General features: G+C 41.0%; 1 protein-coding gene across 1 annotated transcript in view; it reads left to right on the top strand.

Moving 5' to 3' along the window:
- LOC123514405 (sodium- and chloride-dependent GABA transporter ine-like) overlaps positions 1 to 15,944 on the top strand; it is a 41,505-nt gene that overhangs the window by 13,644 nt on the left and 11,917 nt on the right. Inside the window, exon 2 of the mRNA XM_045272320.1 lies at positions 15,408 to 15,556. Within this exon, the coding sequence (XP_045128255.1) occupies positions 15,408 to 15,556 (149 nt within the window). The remainder of the gene's footprint in view (positions 1 to 15,407; positions 15,557 to 15,944) is intronic.

Below are 15,944 nucleotides of genomic sequence, written 5' to 3'. Positions count from 1 at the left end.
CCAGAGACAGACCTATTGTTAGTCTTGCTTCATTGTCACAGATGAATTAAGAACGCCTTGGACTAAAATATACATTGGTAAGGTTTGTGGTCTGTTGGTTAGTTCGTAGCGTAAACCTAAAGCTGACTCGGGTTCAGGTGCGGAAAAAGAACATTTGAGATTGAATATTAGAGTAATTTTGTATTTTACTGGCATTACTAAGTGTGCAATGTAAAAAGGGGCTGCTATATCCTCAAACATTTAGTCGGTTCATCTCTTACATTTAACATAGTGAAGCTAGGGTCAGTGAAGTTTTCAAACGAGTATTTTTATCACAAGAATTCAACATGCGGTATCTATAGGACGTGTATAGTTAAAATTTTCTGCTCCTGTGTGCACTATACAAGACTTGAATGAAGACAAAATATTTTGGAGGATATATGTTGGTATTATTTAGTTTATTGGTCAGCATGTGGTGTACGTCGAAACACAAGGGTGATCATATGCAATTTAAGAGAAAATACAACCACTTTGAAACCAGATTATAGCCAGACTTATATGATTTGTTGGTTGGCAAGTGGTGGTAGGGGTGGTCGTTATGGTGTGTGTGTGTGTGTGTGTGTGTGTGTGTGTGTGTGTGTGTGTGTGTGTGTGTGTGTGTGTGTGTGTGTGTGTGTGTGTGTGTGTGTGTGTGTGTGTGTGTGTAATATATATATATATATATATATATATATATATATATATATATATATATATATATATATATATATATATATATTGATGATAATAATACGGTTTATTAGTAATTGCAGTACATACATACTGAAAATGTACAAATGGGGATTGAGGGAGACTTAAGATTAGAACATTAACTTAGCTGTTTATGGTTGTTTATGGTTCACACCATAAACATTACATGAAGATCAGTTACTAGTAATTTTTTGCTACTATGCATCCTCTCATTTGTGACATAATTGTTACTTATTTAATTCCCGCCTATGCGTTTCCTTCTATCATTCTCTCTCTCTCTCTCTCTCTCTCTCTCTCTCTCTCTCTCTCTCTCTCTCTGTAGGTCAGTTATTTATAGCACAGTACCAACACACCAGTATAGCTGTCTGCCCGCCCGGCTATCGACTCTTTTAATTTATTCTCGTCATCACTTGCTTATTCTTTTTTTCTTCTCTTTTATTCGCTTTTCTATTCTTTTTCTCTTTTTCTTCGTTGATAGCTTATTAGCCCATCTCCATACGGTGTCGCTGTAACACTTTCATTTCCTTTTTTTTTTTTTTAGTATTATTATTTTCAACGTGTATCCTATTCATGCTGGGAATAAACTAGAGATCGATAAATTTGAAGGATAAATTATCGTTATAACTCAGTCATTAATCATTGCTGCGCATTGGTGTCTTTCATATCTAAAGTTTATTCCTCCACAGTCTAGACACAATACTCCTGCTTTCTCTATCTCCTATCTTGACATTGATCATTCCTCCCATGTTGCGACCAGCACTCCTAAACCTGAATTCAACAACTCTTCACTCTCTCACTATGACTATTTTCAGAGTCTACAGATATGATTGGTCGGGTTCCCAAAATGATCTCCTCATTCTGACATATTAACCATAAACTTCCTTATTATATCACTAGTGTTGTAATAAAATGCCACTGAAAACCTGATACAATTTAACCGTGATTTTTGGATGCAATGGTGATGCGGTGCGGAAGTGTTTCAGAACATAGTCAATATTCCAAAACATCTCTCGTCCATCATTCCTTGTGCACAGTGGTCATGTAGTCAGAGCTGAGTCAATAGAGAGCTTTAAAAAGAAGGTTAGTTAAGTTCATGGATGGGGATGATAGATGGAATTAGGTAGCTTAAACACACTGGGACTGCCTCGTATAGGCCTGGCGGCCTCTTGCAGCTTCCCTCTTTTCTTATGTTCTTATGCACTGATGTTCCCTCTGTGTCTCCCAATAGCATCTCTACATCATCACTACATGCACTTTTTTCTTATCTTTCTTTAGTATTCCTTTCCATCATCCCTTGTATTCCCACCTCTCTGTTCCCTTAACCATTGCACTGCCACTCTCCTTGTCTGTGTCTATCTTTTTTGTCCTATGGTTAAGTTGGAGTTGGTCAGCTGGTTAGTTAGATACAGCTGGTTAATTGTTTAGATGGTTTGTTTAGTTAGTTGTTTGGTGCGTCATTGTATCTCTTCATTTTTTGGTATATCTTAATTGTTAGTTAGTCAGTCAGTTAGTTCATTTGTTTGGTAGGTAGGTAGGTATTTGGTTAATTGGTTGACTGATTAGCTATAGTTACTGTAGTTTGTCAGGAAATCATATTTTCTTTTGGACAAAATGATGGAATGTAATCTTATGTCTTCATATGATATTGCTTGCGAATTTATTTTGTCAATGAACTAACTAACTAACTAGCTACATATTCTTTCACTGATGAGTTTATCTTATTCCATGCTTATTTATAAGGCGCGACATCATTATTTCCATTAAGATGAAATATTTAATCAATCACTCAATTAATCAATCCTGTTTGCTTCCATCTGAGTACACTTTCTCCCTCTCGAGTGTAGGCACCGTATCATGCTATTCCTTCTCCAGGTCGATTATAGTTCACCCTCTGCACGCACCCGACACTCCTTGCTGAAGTGCTGTAATTGAGACCCTTTGCGAATCTTTTTTTTTCTTGTGCTATATACCATGAGTGTGTGTGTGTGTGTGTGTGTGTGTGTGTGTGTGTGTGTGTGTGTGTGTGTGTGTGTGTGTAAGCGCGTGTGCCTGTGTAATGCTTGCGTCAAATGTTAAGTTTTGATTTCTGATCACCAGCTGCACTCTCCCATTTAGAGACTTGATAGCTCTCAATTTATCTTTTTCTCTTCATAAATCACGCCCACTTAACCTTCTATTTGTAAGTTTGAATGTTTTTTTAGCAACTTCTTGCCCTATTCACTCCTACGCTGATGATACCACCCTACATCTTTCCACGTCCTTTCAGAAACGACCAACCCTTCAGGAAGTCAACAGATCACGCAGGGACGCCATAGAACGCCTGCCTTCCGATCTTTCTAAGATTTCCGATTGGGGCAGAGAAAATCTAGTAGTTTTCAATGCCTCAAAAACTCAATTCCTCCATCTATCAACTCGACACAACCTTCCAGACAACTATCCCTCTTCTTCAATGACACTCAACTGTCTCCCTCTTCCACAATGAATATCCTCGGTCTGTCCTTTACTCATAATCTTAACTGGAAACTTCACATCTCATCTCTTGCTAAAGCAGCTTCTATGAAGTTAGGTGTTCTGAGGCGTCTCCGCCAGTTTTTTTCACCCCTTACTCTGTATAAGGGCCTTATCCACCCTTGTATGGAGTACTCTTCGCATGTTTGGGGGGTGTTCCAGTCACACAGTTTTACTAGATAGGGTGGAATCTAAAGCTTTTCGTCTCATCAACTCCCCTCGTCTGACTGACAGTCTTCAGCCTCTTTCTCACCGCCGAAATGTTGCATCTCTTTCTAGCTGTTATCGCTATTTTCATGCTAACTGCTCTACTGATCTTGCTAACTGCATGCCTCCCCTCCTCCTGCGGCCTCGCTGCACAAGGCTTTCTTCTTCCTCTCATCTCTATTCTGTCCAACTTTCTAACGCATGAGCCAATCATTTATCCCTTTCACTGGTAAACTCTGGAACTCCCTCCCTGCATCTGTATTTCCGACTTCCTACAACTTGTCTTCTTTTAAGAGGGAGTTAAAGAGGCATTTGCTCCCCAATTTTGGCTGACGTTTTACCACTTTTTAGAGAGCCAGCACTCAAGTGGACCTTTTTTTTATATTTTATTTTTTTTTTGCCCTTGGCTGGCTCTCTCCCCTACATAAAAAAAAATATTTTGGGACTGACGTCATCAGTGGCCTTTTTATGTTTTTTTGTTCCCTTTGGCCAGAAACTATTTTATAGAAAAAAAGACAAGAGATATAAATTTCAGCTGACTATAGTGAAGGCAGCACCATTGAGCCAGAGAGTGGTGGTGGAATTAATAATAATATTTTGGTCTATTCATATTGCAGCCTTACAACTGAAAATCCACATGTTTCGACACATACACCCAACCCAATTAGGTAACTTACTATTTGATACTGTGACTGCCAGATGGCGCCACCCACTGTGTGTTTTTCCATTCAGAGTTTGTTTCTCTTACTAAGCAGCTGGTCACACTTTCCAACCTAATCTTTGCTAGGTGAACAGGGGGTACACTGCAAAGTCGCCCAAACTTCTGACGTGTGTGTGTGTGTGTGTGTGTGTGTGTGTGGATTAGTGGGTCGGTGAGGTTAATTAAGAGAATGTGTGTGTGTGTGTGTGTGTGTGTGTGTGTAATTCACCTCGGCCACCTGCTGGTCACCCAGCCGGTCTTCCCCATTACAGAGCGAGCTCAGAGCTCATAGACCGATCTTCGGGTAGGACTGAGACCACAATACACACAACACACACTGGGAAAGCGAGGCCACAACCCCTCGAGTTACATCCCGTACCTATTTACTGCTAGGTGAACAGGGGCCACACATGAAGAGGCTTGCCCATTTGCCTCGCCGCTTCCGGGACTCGAACCCGGCCCTCTCGAGTATGCTAGCCACTACACTAAGCGGTGTGTGTGTGTGTGTGTGTGTGTGTGTGTGTGTGTGTGTGTGTGTGTGTGTGTGTGTGTGTGTGAGTGTGTGAATGTGTATGTGGGGAGAGGGATGGGTAAGTGGGTGGGTGTGTGGGTGTTCGTGGTTGGCTGAATGAATGTTCTGTATTAGCATTTGTTTGCTTATTGTCGAAAATTAGCAGGATAATATTTTCTAAGGAGCTAATGAATGTTGATATTAAAAGTAGAACAACTTGAAAGCGGACAAAACTTCTTAAACTTAAGAGAAAAAAATATACAAAGAAAGATATTGGTGCGTATATCTTCACACTTACAGCAAAGACCAGTGTAGCAAATGTGTCGCCTTGACTAGACGAACACTGCTGAGGTTTGCGGTGACTCGGCGTTCAGCTCCTGCCTTCCCCGAACACCCTTACATCCTCCACTCTCTACTCTCCCCATGTGACCTTCCCCCAAGTACCACAAGGAGGCGATTCATAGACTTCATTTTGATCTCATGTAAGAGATTAGAGAAGGGAAAATAATAAGTGTCGGAGTAATAACTAAAAATCCCAATTCCTTGAGATTGTTGCCATATGTACCGTCACCTTCACAACTCAAGGAACATTCATTACTCACCTTAACTGCGTCATATCTCCTTAACCTTCACTTTTGGTATTTCTTTTATCAAAGCCACTTGTAATTTTTCTATGTTATGTTTTATGTGCTACTTCTGTTGAATAGCTCTTTAGTAAAATGAAAATAAAAATTATATCTGCTTGTTTTTTTTTGTGTGTTTTTATGCAGTTTTCTTTTTCTTTTTTTTTTTTTTTTAGTCTTGAATGTGACAAAAGATGGCAGTAACGTTGAAAGGTTTAACCATTTGGCTGCTGTGTTCTCTCCATCAACTTATTAAAGTAATCTGGTACAAATTTAAAGTACGTTCTGGACAATAATACTAACATGAAAAAAGATACTTAAACTCTTTCGTGTCTTCTTGTTTTATTTCTATTCGCTAGCCGTAAAGAGACGAAGTGTTTGTGAGAGGAAAATATAAATCTGTTTACGAGTGAAAAATATTAGGGTGTGAAAATAACTTCAAAATTATGAGGAAAAGTTATAAAGATGTTAATGTATGTAAGAGAAATGTGATATTGCGAGGGGAAATTAACAGTGAGGGAAAGCGTTAGACGTAATGGCTAGAAATGTATAAAGTTACTCGATTATTCTATACACACACAAGCCATGTAAGGAAAGAGATGTATGTATGTGTGTGTGGGGGAGTTGGTGGGTGAATGTGTCAAGGCAACTCGTCTTAATCTGCGTGCGTCAACAAACTAAGGTTGCAGAACTCTGAGGTCAGTATCTTGAGCAGCTTACACTGTCACACCCATCACCATTGCTTACCCAGATTAATAACTCTGCCCTTGTCACCTTCCTTCACACATATCCCTCCCTCCAACGTTCATTCTTTCGTCTCTTCTCTGTTCCTAACATTTTGAATTCATTTTCTTTACCTCTTTCGTTTTATCATTTTTACTTGTTCCTGAATATTCTCTCTCTCTCTCTCTCTCTCTCTCTCTCTCTCTCTCTCTCTCTCTCTCTCTCTCTCTCTCTCTCTCTCTCTCTCTCTCTCTCTCTCTCTCTCTCTCTCTCTCTCTCTCTCTCTCTCTCTCTCTCTCTAACATTTATTTATTTTTCATTCATTCCTTCTTCTGTGACATTTTTTTTCCTTTCATCTTTTTTTTTTTTCCTTTTATCGATTTTCTCTTCATTTCCTCTCCCTTTATTAGATTTTTACATGTCTCTTTCTCTGTCATATTTCTTTACTCTTCTTCTCTTCCTTTGTAACGTTTTATTATTCATCTCTCCTTCTCACATTATTTTTCATTCATCTCCTTTCCCTCTGTCATATTTGTTGAGTTATCATTCCTCTTTCTATTACACTTTTCATTCGTCCCACATGCTCACATTCTTCACTTATGTCTCTTTGGACTGCATTTAATTATTTTTTTGGTAGAGCACTTGTCTGTTCCGTATACTCTCCTTCTCCTTAGCAACATTTCTTATTCGCCTCCTCTTCACCTACCACGTTCTTCACTGTATGATTCCCTAGATCAATTCCCCTGCAACCCAAGTAGGAACCAAGACAAAACGACAAAAAAAAAAAAAAAAAAAACGAAAACAGGAAGAAAGATCAAATAAAGGTGGAAGATGTGCATATATTGTAAACATCTTGCGTATTTCTCATATTAACCACTCCACTAATGCGGTTTTCTTCGTCCACACTCATCAATTCCTTCCTCTCTCCACCACGGCACTCCACACACACAGCACGTCACGCATGTCTTATTCAACATCGTCTTCTTAACACACCACGTCCTCCATTAATTCTTCACTACCACAACCAAACATGGATTTCCTTTAATCAAATGTGGCCTTTACCTTCTATTTATTGACACCGAGTGGGGAGGGTAAGCGGCAGGTGGATTTGTGTTGAAGGTAGAGTAGGAGGAATAGAAGAAGGAACGATTATGGAGGGAGGGAAGGAGAAAGGATATATGAAAGGATAGAGGAAGTAGAGGAGGTAGCATGAAGGTCAGTATTTGTTCATGTGCAGCTGAAGGGACGTGGCTTCCTGTACCTGGCCTCACCTGTTTTATGGACCTGTATGGGGAGACTCACCTTACACTCGTTCACTGGGATTCTTGTGGGTTGGTGATGTTTGGTGAGTACTCATTGTGGTATTATGAAACACTTCTGCGTCATTCCTCCATAAAAGACTAATTAAAACTAAACATATTTTCAGATGTATTTTTTGGTGATTCTAATGGCAGATTAACAAGATAACAGGAGATATGATATTGAAAAAACCCGTCAATCATCTCTATGGCCTTGGAAAACAATTGTGATGAGAAAGTGAAGCGTTTCATTGTATGGGTCTGAACGGGAGAGAATGAATACTGACTTCTGATTTGCTGCGCTGAAGGGAAAGAAACAAGAGTATTGAGTATCATGAAAAACAAACAAGAAGTCAGTTACATTTAAGGAAACCCCTAAATCAGCAGGAAAGTTAGGTAGTTATTATCATTATTTTTTTTCTATTTCTTATCTCAAATCATTTACATTATATGATAACACGCACCCTGCCTTAACTTCACTTGTCTCCACCTGCCGATCACCTCGTAATCTTCATCTCGTGTGTTTCTCTCTCTCTCTCTCTCTCTCTCTCTCTCTCTCTCTCTCTCTCTCTCTCTCTCTCTCTCTCTCTCTCTCATGTTCAGAACACGAGATTCGAAACATGTAAGTATTATAACAATAATATATAATGAAGTGGTGTGATTACATCTGCATCGTTATTAATCAGATGTAACAATTCCTACTTCTAGTGTGATGTTGGTCACTTCATTGCACATGGATCGTGATGGACAGTGTTTCTCGATGGCGTAAGCCAGAGAGTCAGACTCCACGGTAAAGCGGCCAACCAGGAGGAAATGGCGTAGTGGCAAGGAAGCGACGATCTGATATATATATCATGTGTGTGTGTGTATATATATATATATATATATAAATAAATATATATATATATATATATATATATATATATATATATATATATATATATATATATATATATATATGTATATATATATATATATATATATATATATATATATAGAGATGTATCGGATGTCGATTTCAGACATCCGCGGATGCGGATGTATATGCGATGTCATTTTGCGGATGCAAATGCGGATGCGGATGTCAGTCTCTACTAAAATGCGGATGCAAATGCGGATGCGGATATCAAAATATGACATCCTCGCGGATGCGGATGCGGATGCGGATGTTTTTTACGTCAAACGTTCTCACCAAGAGGAGCACCCTCCCCTCCCGAAAAAAGCCTGTTTCAACGTCAGACCATGCAGACAGGAGAAGTTTATTTACTATGTTTGTACTTCATAGTCACTAAGTAAAATTCGCCCCCTCCTCCTGACCTTCCCCTAAATTCTAGACACATTACGTTGTGTAAGTTTGAAAGGAAATGAATCCGTGATATTATTTGCTTTAGTTTTACTAGATAATTAATTCATTAGACGCACATCACTAAATTTACTACACATTTCTAACCTCTGTCTGAACTCTAAGTCTGTAAGCAGCAGGCAGTACTCTGCTGGTCTGTATCTGTAACTGCGTGTCTATACTCTATATTACGAGTATATTACTCTATAATATATAGGTTGTGCAATACACAACACATCCGCATCCACACATCCTCTGTTGAATGCGGATGCGGATGCGGATGCGGATGTATATTACATCACAAATGCGGATGCGGATGCGGATGCGGATGTTCAGTTTATCACAACTGCGGATGCGGATGCGGATGCGGATGTGAAAGAATATGCGGATGTTCCGCGGATGCGAATGCGGATGCGGATATCCGATACATCTCTAATATATATATATATATATATATATATATATATATATATATATATATATATATATATATATATATATATATATATATATATATATATATATATATATATATATATATATAAGGATGATGAAAAATGTTCAATAAAACAACTCAGAATTATTTCAATCCTGCTACATGGTGGCACTAGCGGCCGCAGCACAGCATCGCGACTGGCACGCTGCTTGGCAGAGCGCCCGCCGGGTAGCTAACATATACATAGTTACATGATCTGCGAGTGGTACTCGCAGTGTAGGCCTCATGCCCATCGCTCCTCCTCCCAGGCAGCAATGGGAGAAACGTTAGTATGAAAGTCATGCTATTGGATGTTGTCCACGTGGACTGGGAGGAGCGAAATGAAGGGACTTTGGGGCTGGGTTGCTGGCGCATGAGCAGAAGTGGAAGCCTGGACGCGTGTTACCTAAGGAACGTGAATCACATGTGAGCGCGGCGGCTGCTAGTGTGCAGGGCGGCGAGTGTGTGTTGAACCGCGAGCCAGAGCAGAAGTGGCAGTCAGCGCGGGTAAGTTATGCAAAGACAACGCAACCTAGATTTTGCCGGGTACATCCTGGCTGGCACTCATCCTGACCCTGCCGCTGTGCCACAACCCCACACACCTTGCCCATGCCGTGCCTCCCTATTCAGTATTTCCATGCCCACAGTTCCTGTCATTCCTACCATCTCCATATCCGTACATCCATGGATATTGATCCCGTCACTCGTCCAACTCACATATCCCTCTCCCACCAACACCACTCTCGCCATCAACGCCACCAGGCCTTACCAAACCAGCCCTGTTGATCCTCACCCACCTCTTTCATAATGTTGTCATACCTCTGCCTTCTAGAACCATCGCCTACTACACTGCTCCGCCTCTCCTGTCCAATCCGAAATGGCACTTTTCGCCTTCCACCTTCCGCCACCACCACCCTCACAGCCGCCTCCCGCTGTTCCCCACGTCTCCTTCCTCATGTATCTTGCTCTCATTATTCATGTTTACTATTCGTGATATCATTCCCCATTGCTTGCTTTGTCCACTATATGTGAATCGATAATAGTTACTTTATATTTATGGTATATGTGTGGGTGGGTGGGTGCGTGTAACTCACGCACCCACGTCCTGCCGCTACCACCACCACCACCACCACCACCATCACTACCACCACCTCCATCACCTCCATCTCCACCACTGCCATTACTACCACCACTACCATCACCACCACCACCAACTACATCACCACCACCAACAACACCAACACCATTACCATCACCACTAACACTATCACCACCTCCATCACCACCAACAACAATAACAACACTATTACCATCACCACCACTACCATCACTACCACCACCATCACCACCACCACCACCACCACCACCACCACCACCACCTCCACCACCTGCACCACCAACAACAACACCACCACCACCGTTACCATCACCACCACCACTTCCATCACTACCACCACCACCACCACCAACAACAACAACAACAACAACAACATTACCATCACCACTACCACTATCATTACCACTACCACCTCCATCATCAGCACCACCTCCACCTCCACCTCCATCACCACCACTATGCCACTACACCACAATCTTTACCGCCGTCACCACCACCACCACTCCGAGGCTCACAGCTGCCAACAATGCTACACAATATAACCATTATCCTTCACCACCACCCATCACCACCTTTCATCACCCTTCATCATCCATTCCTTTGTCACGAGTACTGATCACCATTACCACCACGACCATCTATATTAGTAATCACCTTTCTCACCACTATTATCACCATTACCATTGTTACCATGATCACTATCACCACCAGCACCATTAAGTTTCACCATTCACTCTAACACTCCCCTACAACCACATACATTTTTTAATTTCTCCACTTACACTCCTCTTCCCCCACCCACTCCATCAAGCTACTAACTCTCCCTCAGTCATTCTTTCTTACAATGCAGCCTCTCACTCCCCTCTGACGTGCTGGTCTTTGATTCCTTCCGCCACTCCCTCATCTCTCCTTAAACTTTCCTGTAATCCTTAGCCTCCTTCACTCTCTTGTTTTTCTTTTTCTCTCTCTCTCCCTCTCTTCACCTTCATTATCATTCCCTCTGCCTCCTTCCGTTTTTTCCTCTCATTCCTTCACTTCCAAATGCTTCTCTTCCTTCATTCCATTGTTTTCTTCACCCCCTTCCACCCACCCACGCATACACCACACCCTTCTTATTCTCTACTCTCTCCCTCTCCCTCACTCCAGCTCTTTCTCTCTCCTTCCTGGACAATATCACGCCTTTTAGGTCACGTTGTTGGTGTGGTCACGAGGAGTCTATTGGCACGAGTCATTTATTTGATTTATGTTCTCCGCTTCTCACGTAGACGTAGCCGTAGTCAATAATCAAGGCTAGATAGAACCATGGAACTGCTACTTTACTCTCTCTCTCTCTCTCTCTCTCTCTCTCTCTCTCTCTCTCTCTCTCTCTCTCTCTCTATCTATCTATCTATCTATCTATCTATCTTTCTATCTATTTATATATTTATCTACCAATTTATCTATTCATCTATCTATCTTCTACCTCTATAAAGGAGTATAAGGGAATACCCTACCCATCTATCTATTTATCTATTTATCTATCTATTTATCTATTCATCTATCTATCTACCTACCTCTATAAAGGAGTACAAAGGAATACCCGTTTTCCCAGGCGTGCGTGGACACCTGTCTCAAGAGCTGTCGAGGAGCCGCTACGCACTCTCGGCCGAGCAGACAGTCGGGGGTCACCAGCGGCAGCTCATCACTTCCTATTAAAGGAGGAGTATCAGTGCATTAATGAAGAGGGACCGATGACCATGGTCCGAATCATTTGTTATTACGAGCGAGGAGGGTGAAGAGGTGGCCGTCTTCCAGATTAAAGAGTTGTTTCTTTCCCCTGGATGTCCCTGGAGCAGCTTTAGATGTACCTACTATCGTCATCCCTCTTAGCTTTACATCCGTCCGGCGCAAGATTGTTCAGAAGTGTGTGATTTTCCATAATGGAATGTATCTTGTAGCAGCCTTTCCCCCATTCAAGTCTGGTTCTTATGCAAGAAAAGAAGAATTCCTCACTTTCTCTTCGTCTTACCTCTCCTTGATCTGCGTAGTCTTGGAAGATTATTTTTCAATGGTGAAAGTCTAGAAGCCACAGAAGAAATAGTAGGAATCAAAAGTATTCATAGTTAATTTACACTGCCAAGGAGAAGCAGTAGGTTTTGACCAAAATTCAAGGCTCACGGTCGTGAAGTTTACGCCATCACAGTATATCAGATTGTACTGCCATCGTTCATAGGATCCAACGCAACGCAGTACACTTCTTCTAAAATCCCTGGACACCTGCATCGCTATTATGTGCCAGCTTCCCGGGGACCAGACGCCTGGTGACAGCCACTTGGACAATGAAACTGTAAGTCAAGACGAGCAGCACCAACTCCTACAACAGCAAGAGGAAGTGGAGGATCTTAGAGAGCTCCAGATAGCTGAAGAGGGAAGGTAGGCTGCCTCCTTAGAGGTTGAAAATTTGAAAAACTAAACCTTGCACTGTTCATTGTAACAGTTTAAATTGTGCTTACCAGCAAGAACTTTTTCTATAATCTGCATTGCCGTCGAGAAACGTCACGTGCGTGTTACATAACCTCGCCGTCAGTCACACAGAGGCTGTGCACACTGGCCACCACCACACTGTCAACTTTGCCTCTCTCGAGGTCATTGTGGGGCTCATTGTGCAGGTCACCACATGGCTGCTTCCTGTACAGTGGCCAGTTCGTTAGTGATAGAGAGAGAGAGAGAGAGAGAGAGAGAGAGAGAGAGAGAGATGGGGGGGTGATGTTGCGCAAGGAGTGTTGTGTTGATAGTCTCCGTTGCAGTATTGCCGGCCAGGTTATGAAACACGTGAAGGTGACGAAAGTGTTGGGCGGCTTGACCCATGTAATCGGTCTATCAGTCATGGCGAGCCGCCCGTTTACTGTTGTGATAAATTAATTCATGCATTTTCTTTTATCAGCAATTCGGCATTTAATGATCTTTTTTTTTTTTTTTACCACTTTACCGCCATGCACTCTAATGCTTGCTGTCTTAATTTGAACGTTTCTTCTACAATGGCTAATCTGCACCACTGTCTGATCTCCATAGCTAGCGCCTCTGCCTTTTAGACATTTTTTTTATCGATATTTCACTCTCTATTGATTTGAACGTTTATTTTCCTCAATGTCTATTTTTGTATTTTTTTTCTTTGTGTCTTGGTGTTGATGTGGTGAAGTATTAGTGACGCGACTCGCCACTGCTGTTATTGCACCAGTCATTGTCTGAGTTGATCTTGTATTAGTGAATCTAAAATAATTATTTAAAGCATTTTGTTGTTATTATTATCGTGATATTATTGTTATTATTATTATTATTATTGTTGTTGTTGTTGTTGTTGTTGTTGTTGTTGTTTATTACTATTATCATTGTTATCATCATTATTTTTATCATTATTGTTAATTATTACTACTGTTATTATTATTATTATTTTTATTATCATTATTATTATTATTATTATTATTATTATTATTATTATTATTATCATCATCATCATTACTATCTTTACTATTATTATTAATCAAGGCTCGTCTGTGGTGGTTAAGAAATGAGTGAGACAATGAGATGAGTCTACACACACACACACACACACACACACACACACACACACACACACACACACACACGCAGACACACACATTACACAAGTCATGGTGAATTAGAAGTTCTTGCGGTGATTGTAAAGAGAAGTATGTGTATCTCGGAGAGGACTTGCTTCTACGCTTGCTTTGATTTGAACTTACTAGCATTGCATCGCTCTTTAATTCGTGGCAAGCTTATTGTAAAGCCTAGATAGGATGCTATGCGTATTCTCTATGCAAATGATCCCTAGTCAGTCGTAGAGAGAGAGAGAGAGAGAGAGAGAGAGAGAGAGAGAGAGAGAGAGAGAGAGAGAGAGAGAGAGAGACTGAGTGATTGATTTAAAAGTGAGTTTGTAAAAAGTGCAGACAGAACTTTTGATATTCTTGAGGCATGTTTTTATCCTATTGTTGATCCGTTACTGTCAGACGTATGCAATTTGTTAGTAGTTTTCTCACTTAATTTAACTAACCGGACGTACCTTATCGCAAGTACCCAATGGAGCACATTCTCAAACGTTTCATTGTCTTAATTCTTGAACTTTTAGCAGCTCTAGTCAAACCTACAGGAGTTTACACACATTTTCATAAGTCTAGTGATGGTTCCAATAGCAGAATTCTTCGTTTGTAAAGGAAGGAATTAGAATAGGAGTAATTTATAGGCCACATTAAAACCTGCGGGAGCTTTCACAGATGTCTTGCTTTAATGTAATTCTTAATCGTTAAAGGAACACATGTGAATGGTAACTGTCATATCTAACCTTTGAGAGTGGTCATAATGTGAGAGCAAACAGTTTAAGAATACGGCTCAGTGTCTGTTTTAATGTGTGTGTGTTTTTTTCCCCTTTTTTTTTCTATGTAGCATTGAAGTTGCGTTGTTCACGATTTCTAGGAAAGAAGAACCACAGAGAGCTCCTAGTCTTTTCCTAGTGTAGTGCACGTGTCTCCCAAACAGTTCTTGAAGCTTTCCTCCCACGACAAAAGCAGCTGGGATGTGCAGAGAAATGGGGATGACCTTTCTTTGCCCTTCAGCGTCTGTGTGTGTGTGTGTGTGTGTGTGTGTGTGTGTGTGTGTGGATGGATGAGTGTGTGCGATCCGTCCCTTCTCATTGTTCCTTACCTTCTTCCACTGACTCTCTCTCTGTCTCTCTCTCTCTCTCTCTCTCTCTCTCTCTCTCTCTCTCTCTCTCTCTCTCTGGCTTAACGTGTCTCTCTGCCCCAACTAGTTTAAGCAGAAATTTTATGAAATCTTATCAATCTGGTGCATTCTCTAAGCTTGCTGCAAAACAGTAGCTACTTTTCCTCTCCCTTACCAGCTTAAAAGAAATATTCTACTGATGATATTTGCCTTTCTAATGAAACCTACAATTGAAGATATATTGAATTAAAATTCTTCTTTATGATTCTCCTATTTACACGGAGTAATCCTCCCTTACTATGTACAAAGAGATCGTTGAAATCAAAGAACTTATGCCTATCTGATGTTCGTTTCTTTTCTCGTCACTCTGCCTATTAATCTTTAACCAGAAACCTTTCGCTGGCTCAATCCACCTTCTCCATTCCTACGTAGACTGACTGAAGTCATGCTGGTTACAGGAACGGAAAGAACGAGGGAGCCATGAAGGAGGAGGAGTCCCGCCAGACATGGGAGAACAAGGCACAGTTCATTCTCGCCTGCATCGGCAATGCTGTGGGACTGGGGAACATGTGGCGCTTCCCTTACCTCTGCTACAAGAGCGGCGGAGGTGAGTAGTGTTGTCTTGTTACTCATCAGCAACACTTGTCTCGCTTTCACTACTTGGATTCTTCTGCTTCATCCTTAAGCCTCTCTCTCCTTTCGTTCCTTCTCTTTCTGAATTTCCACCTATAATTCATTCTAATATTCATTTGTGTTGTTCACCTTAGAAACCCAAAAATTTTCTTTCCCTGCAGGTTTATTAACTTTGCTTCACCTTATGTACTTCCGTGTTTGTAAATGGATTGTATCTGGATTCTTATTTTCACGCATCTCTTTTTTTCTTTCTTCACTCAGCTTCCTTTCATACTTCTTCAATCACCTGCCTCTTACTCGATGTGATCGGTTAAAGTTTACATCCACTCCTATGAAATGCCATCACCTATGTTTACTTTCAA

Source organism: Portunus trituberculatus, chromosome 37 (assembly GCF_017591435.1).
Source record: "Portunus trituberculatus isolate SZX2019 chromosome 37, ASM1759143v1, whole genome shotgun sequence".
NCBI lineage: Eukaryota > Metazoa > Arthropoda > Malacostraca > Decapoda > Portunidae > Portunus > Portunus trituberculatus.
The sequence above is the reverse complement of the archived record's forward strand: the minus strand, read 5'-3'. Positions and strand labels throughout refer to the sequence as shown.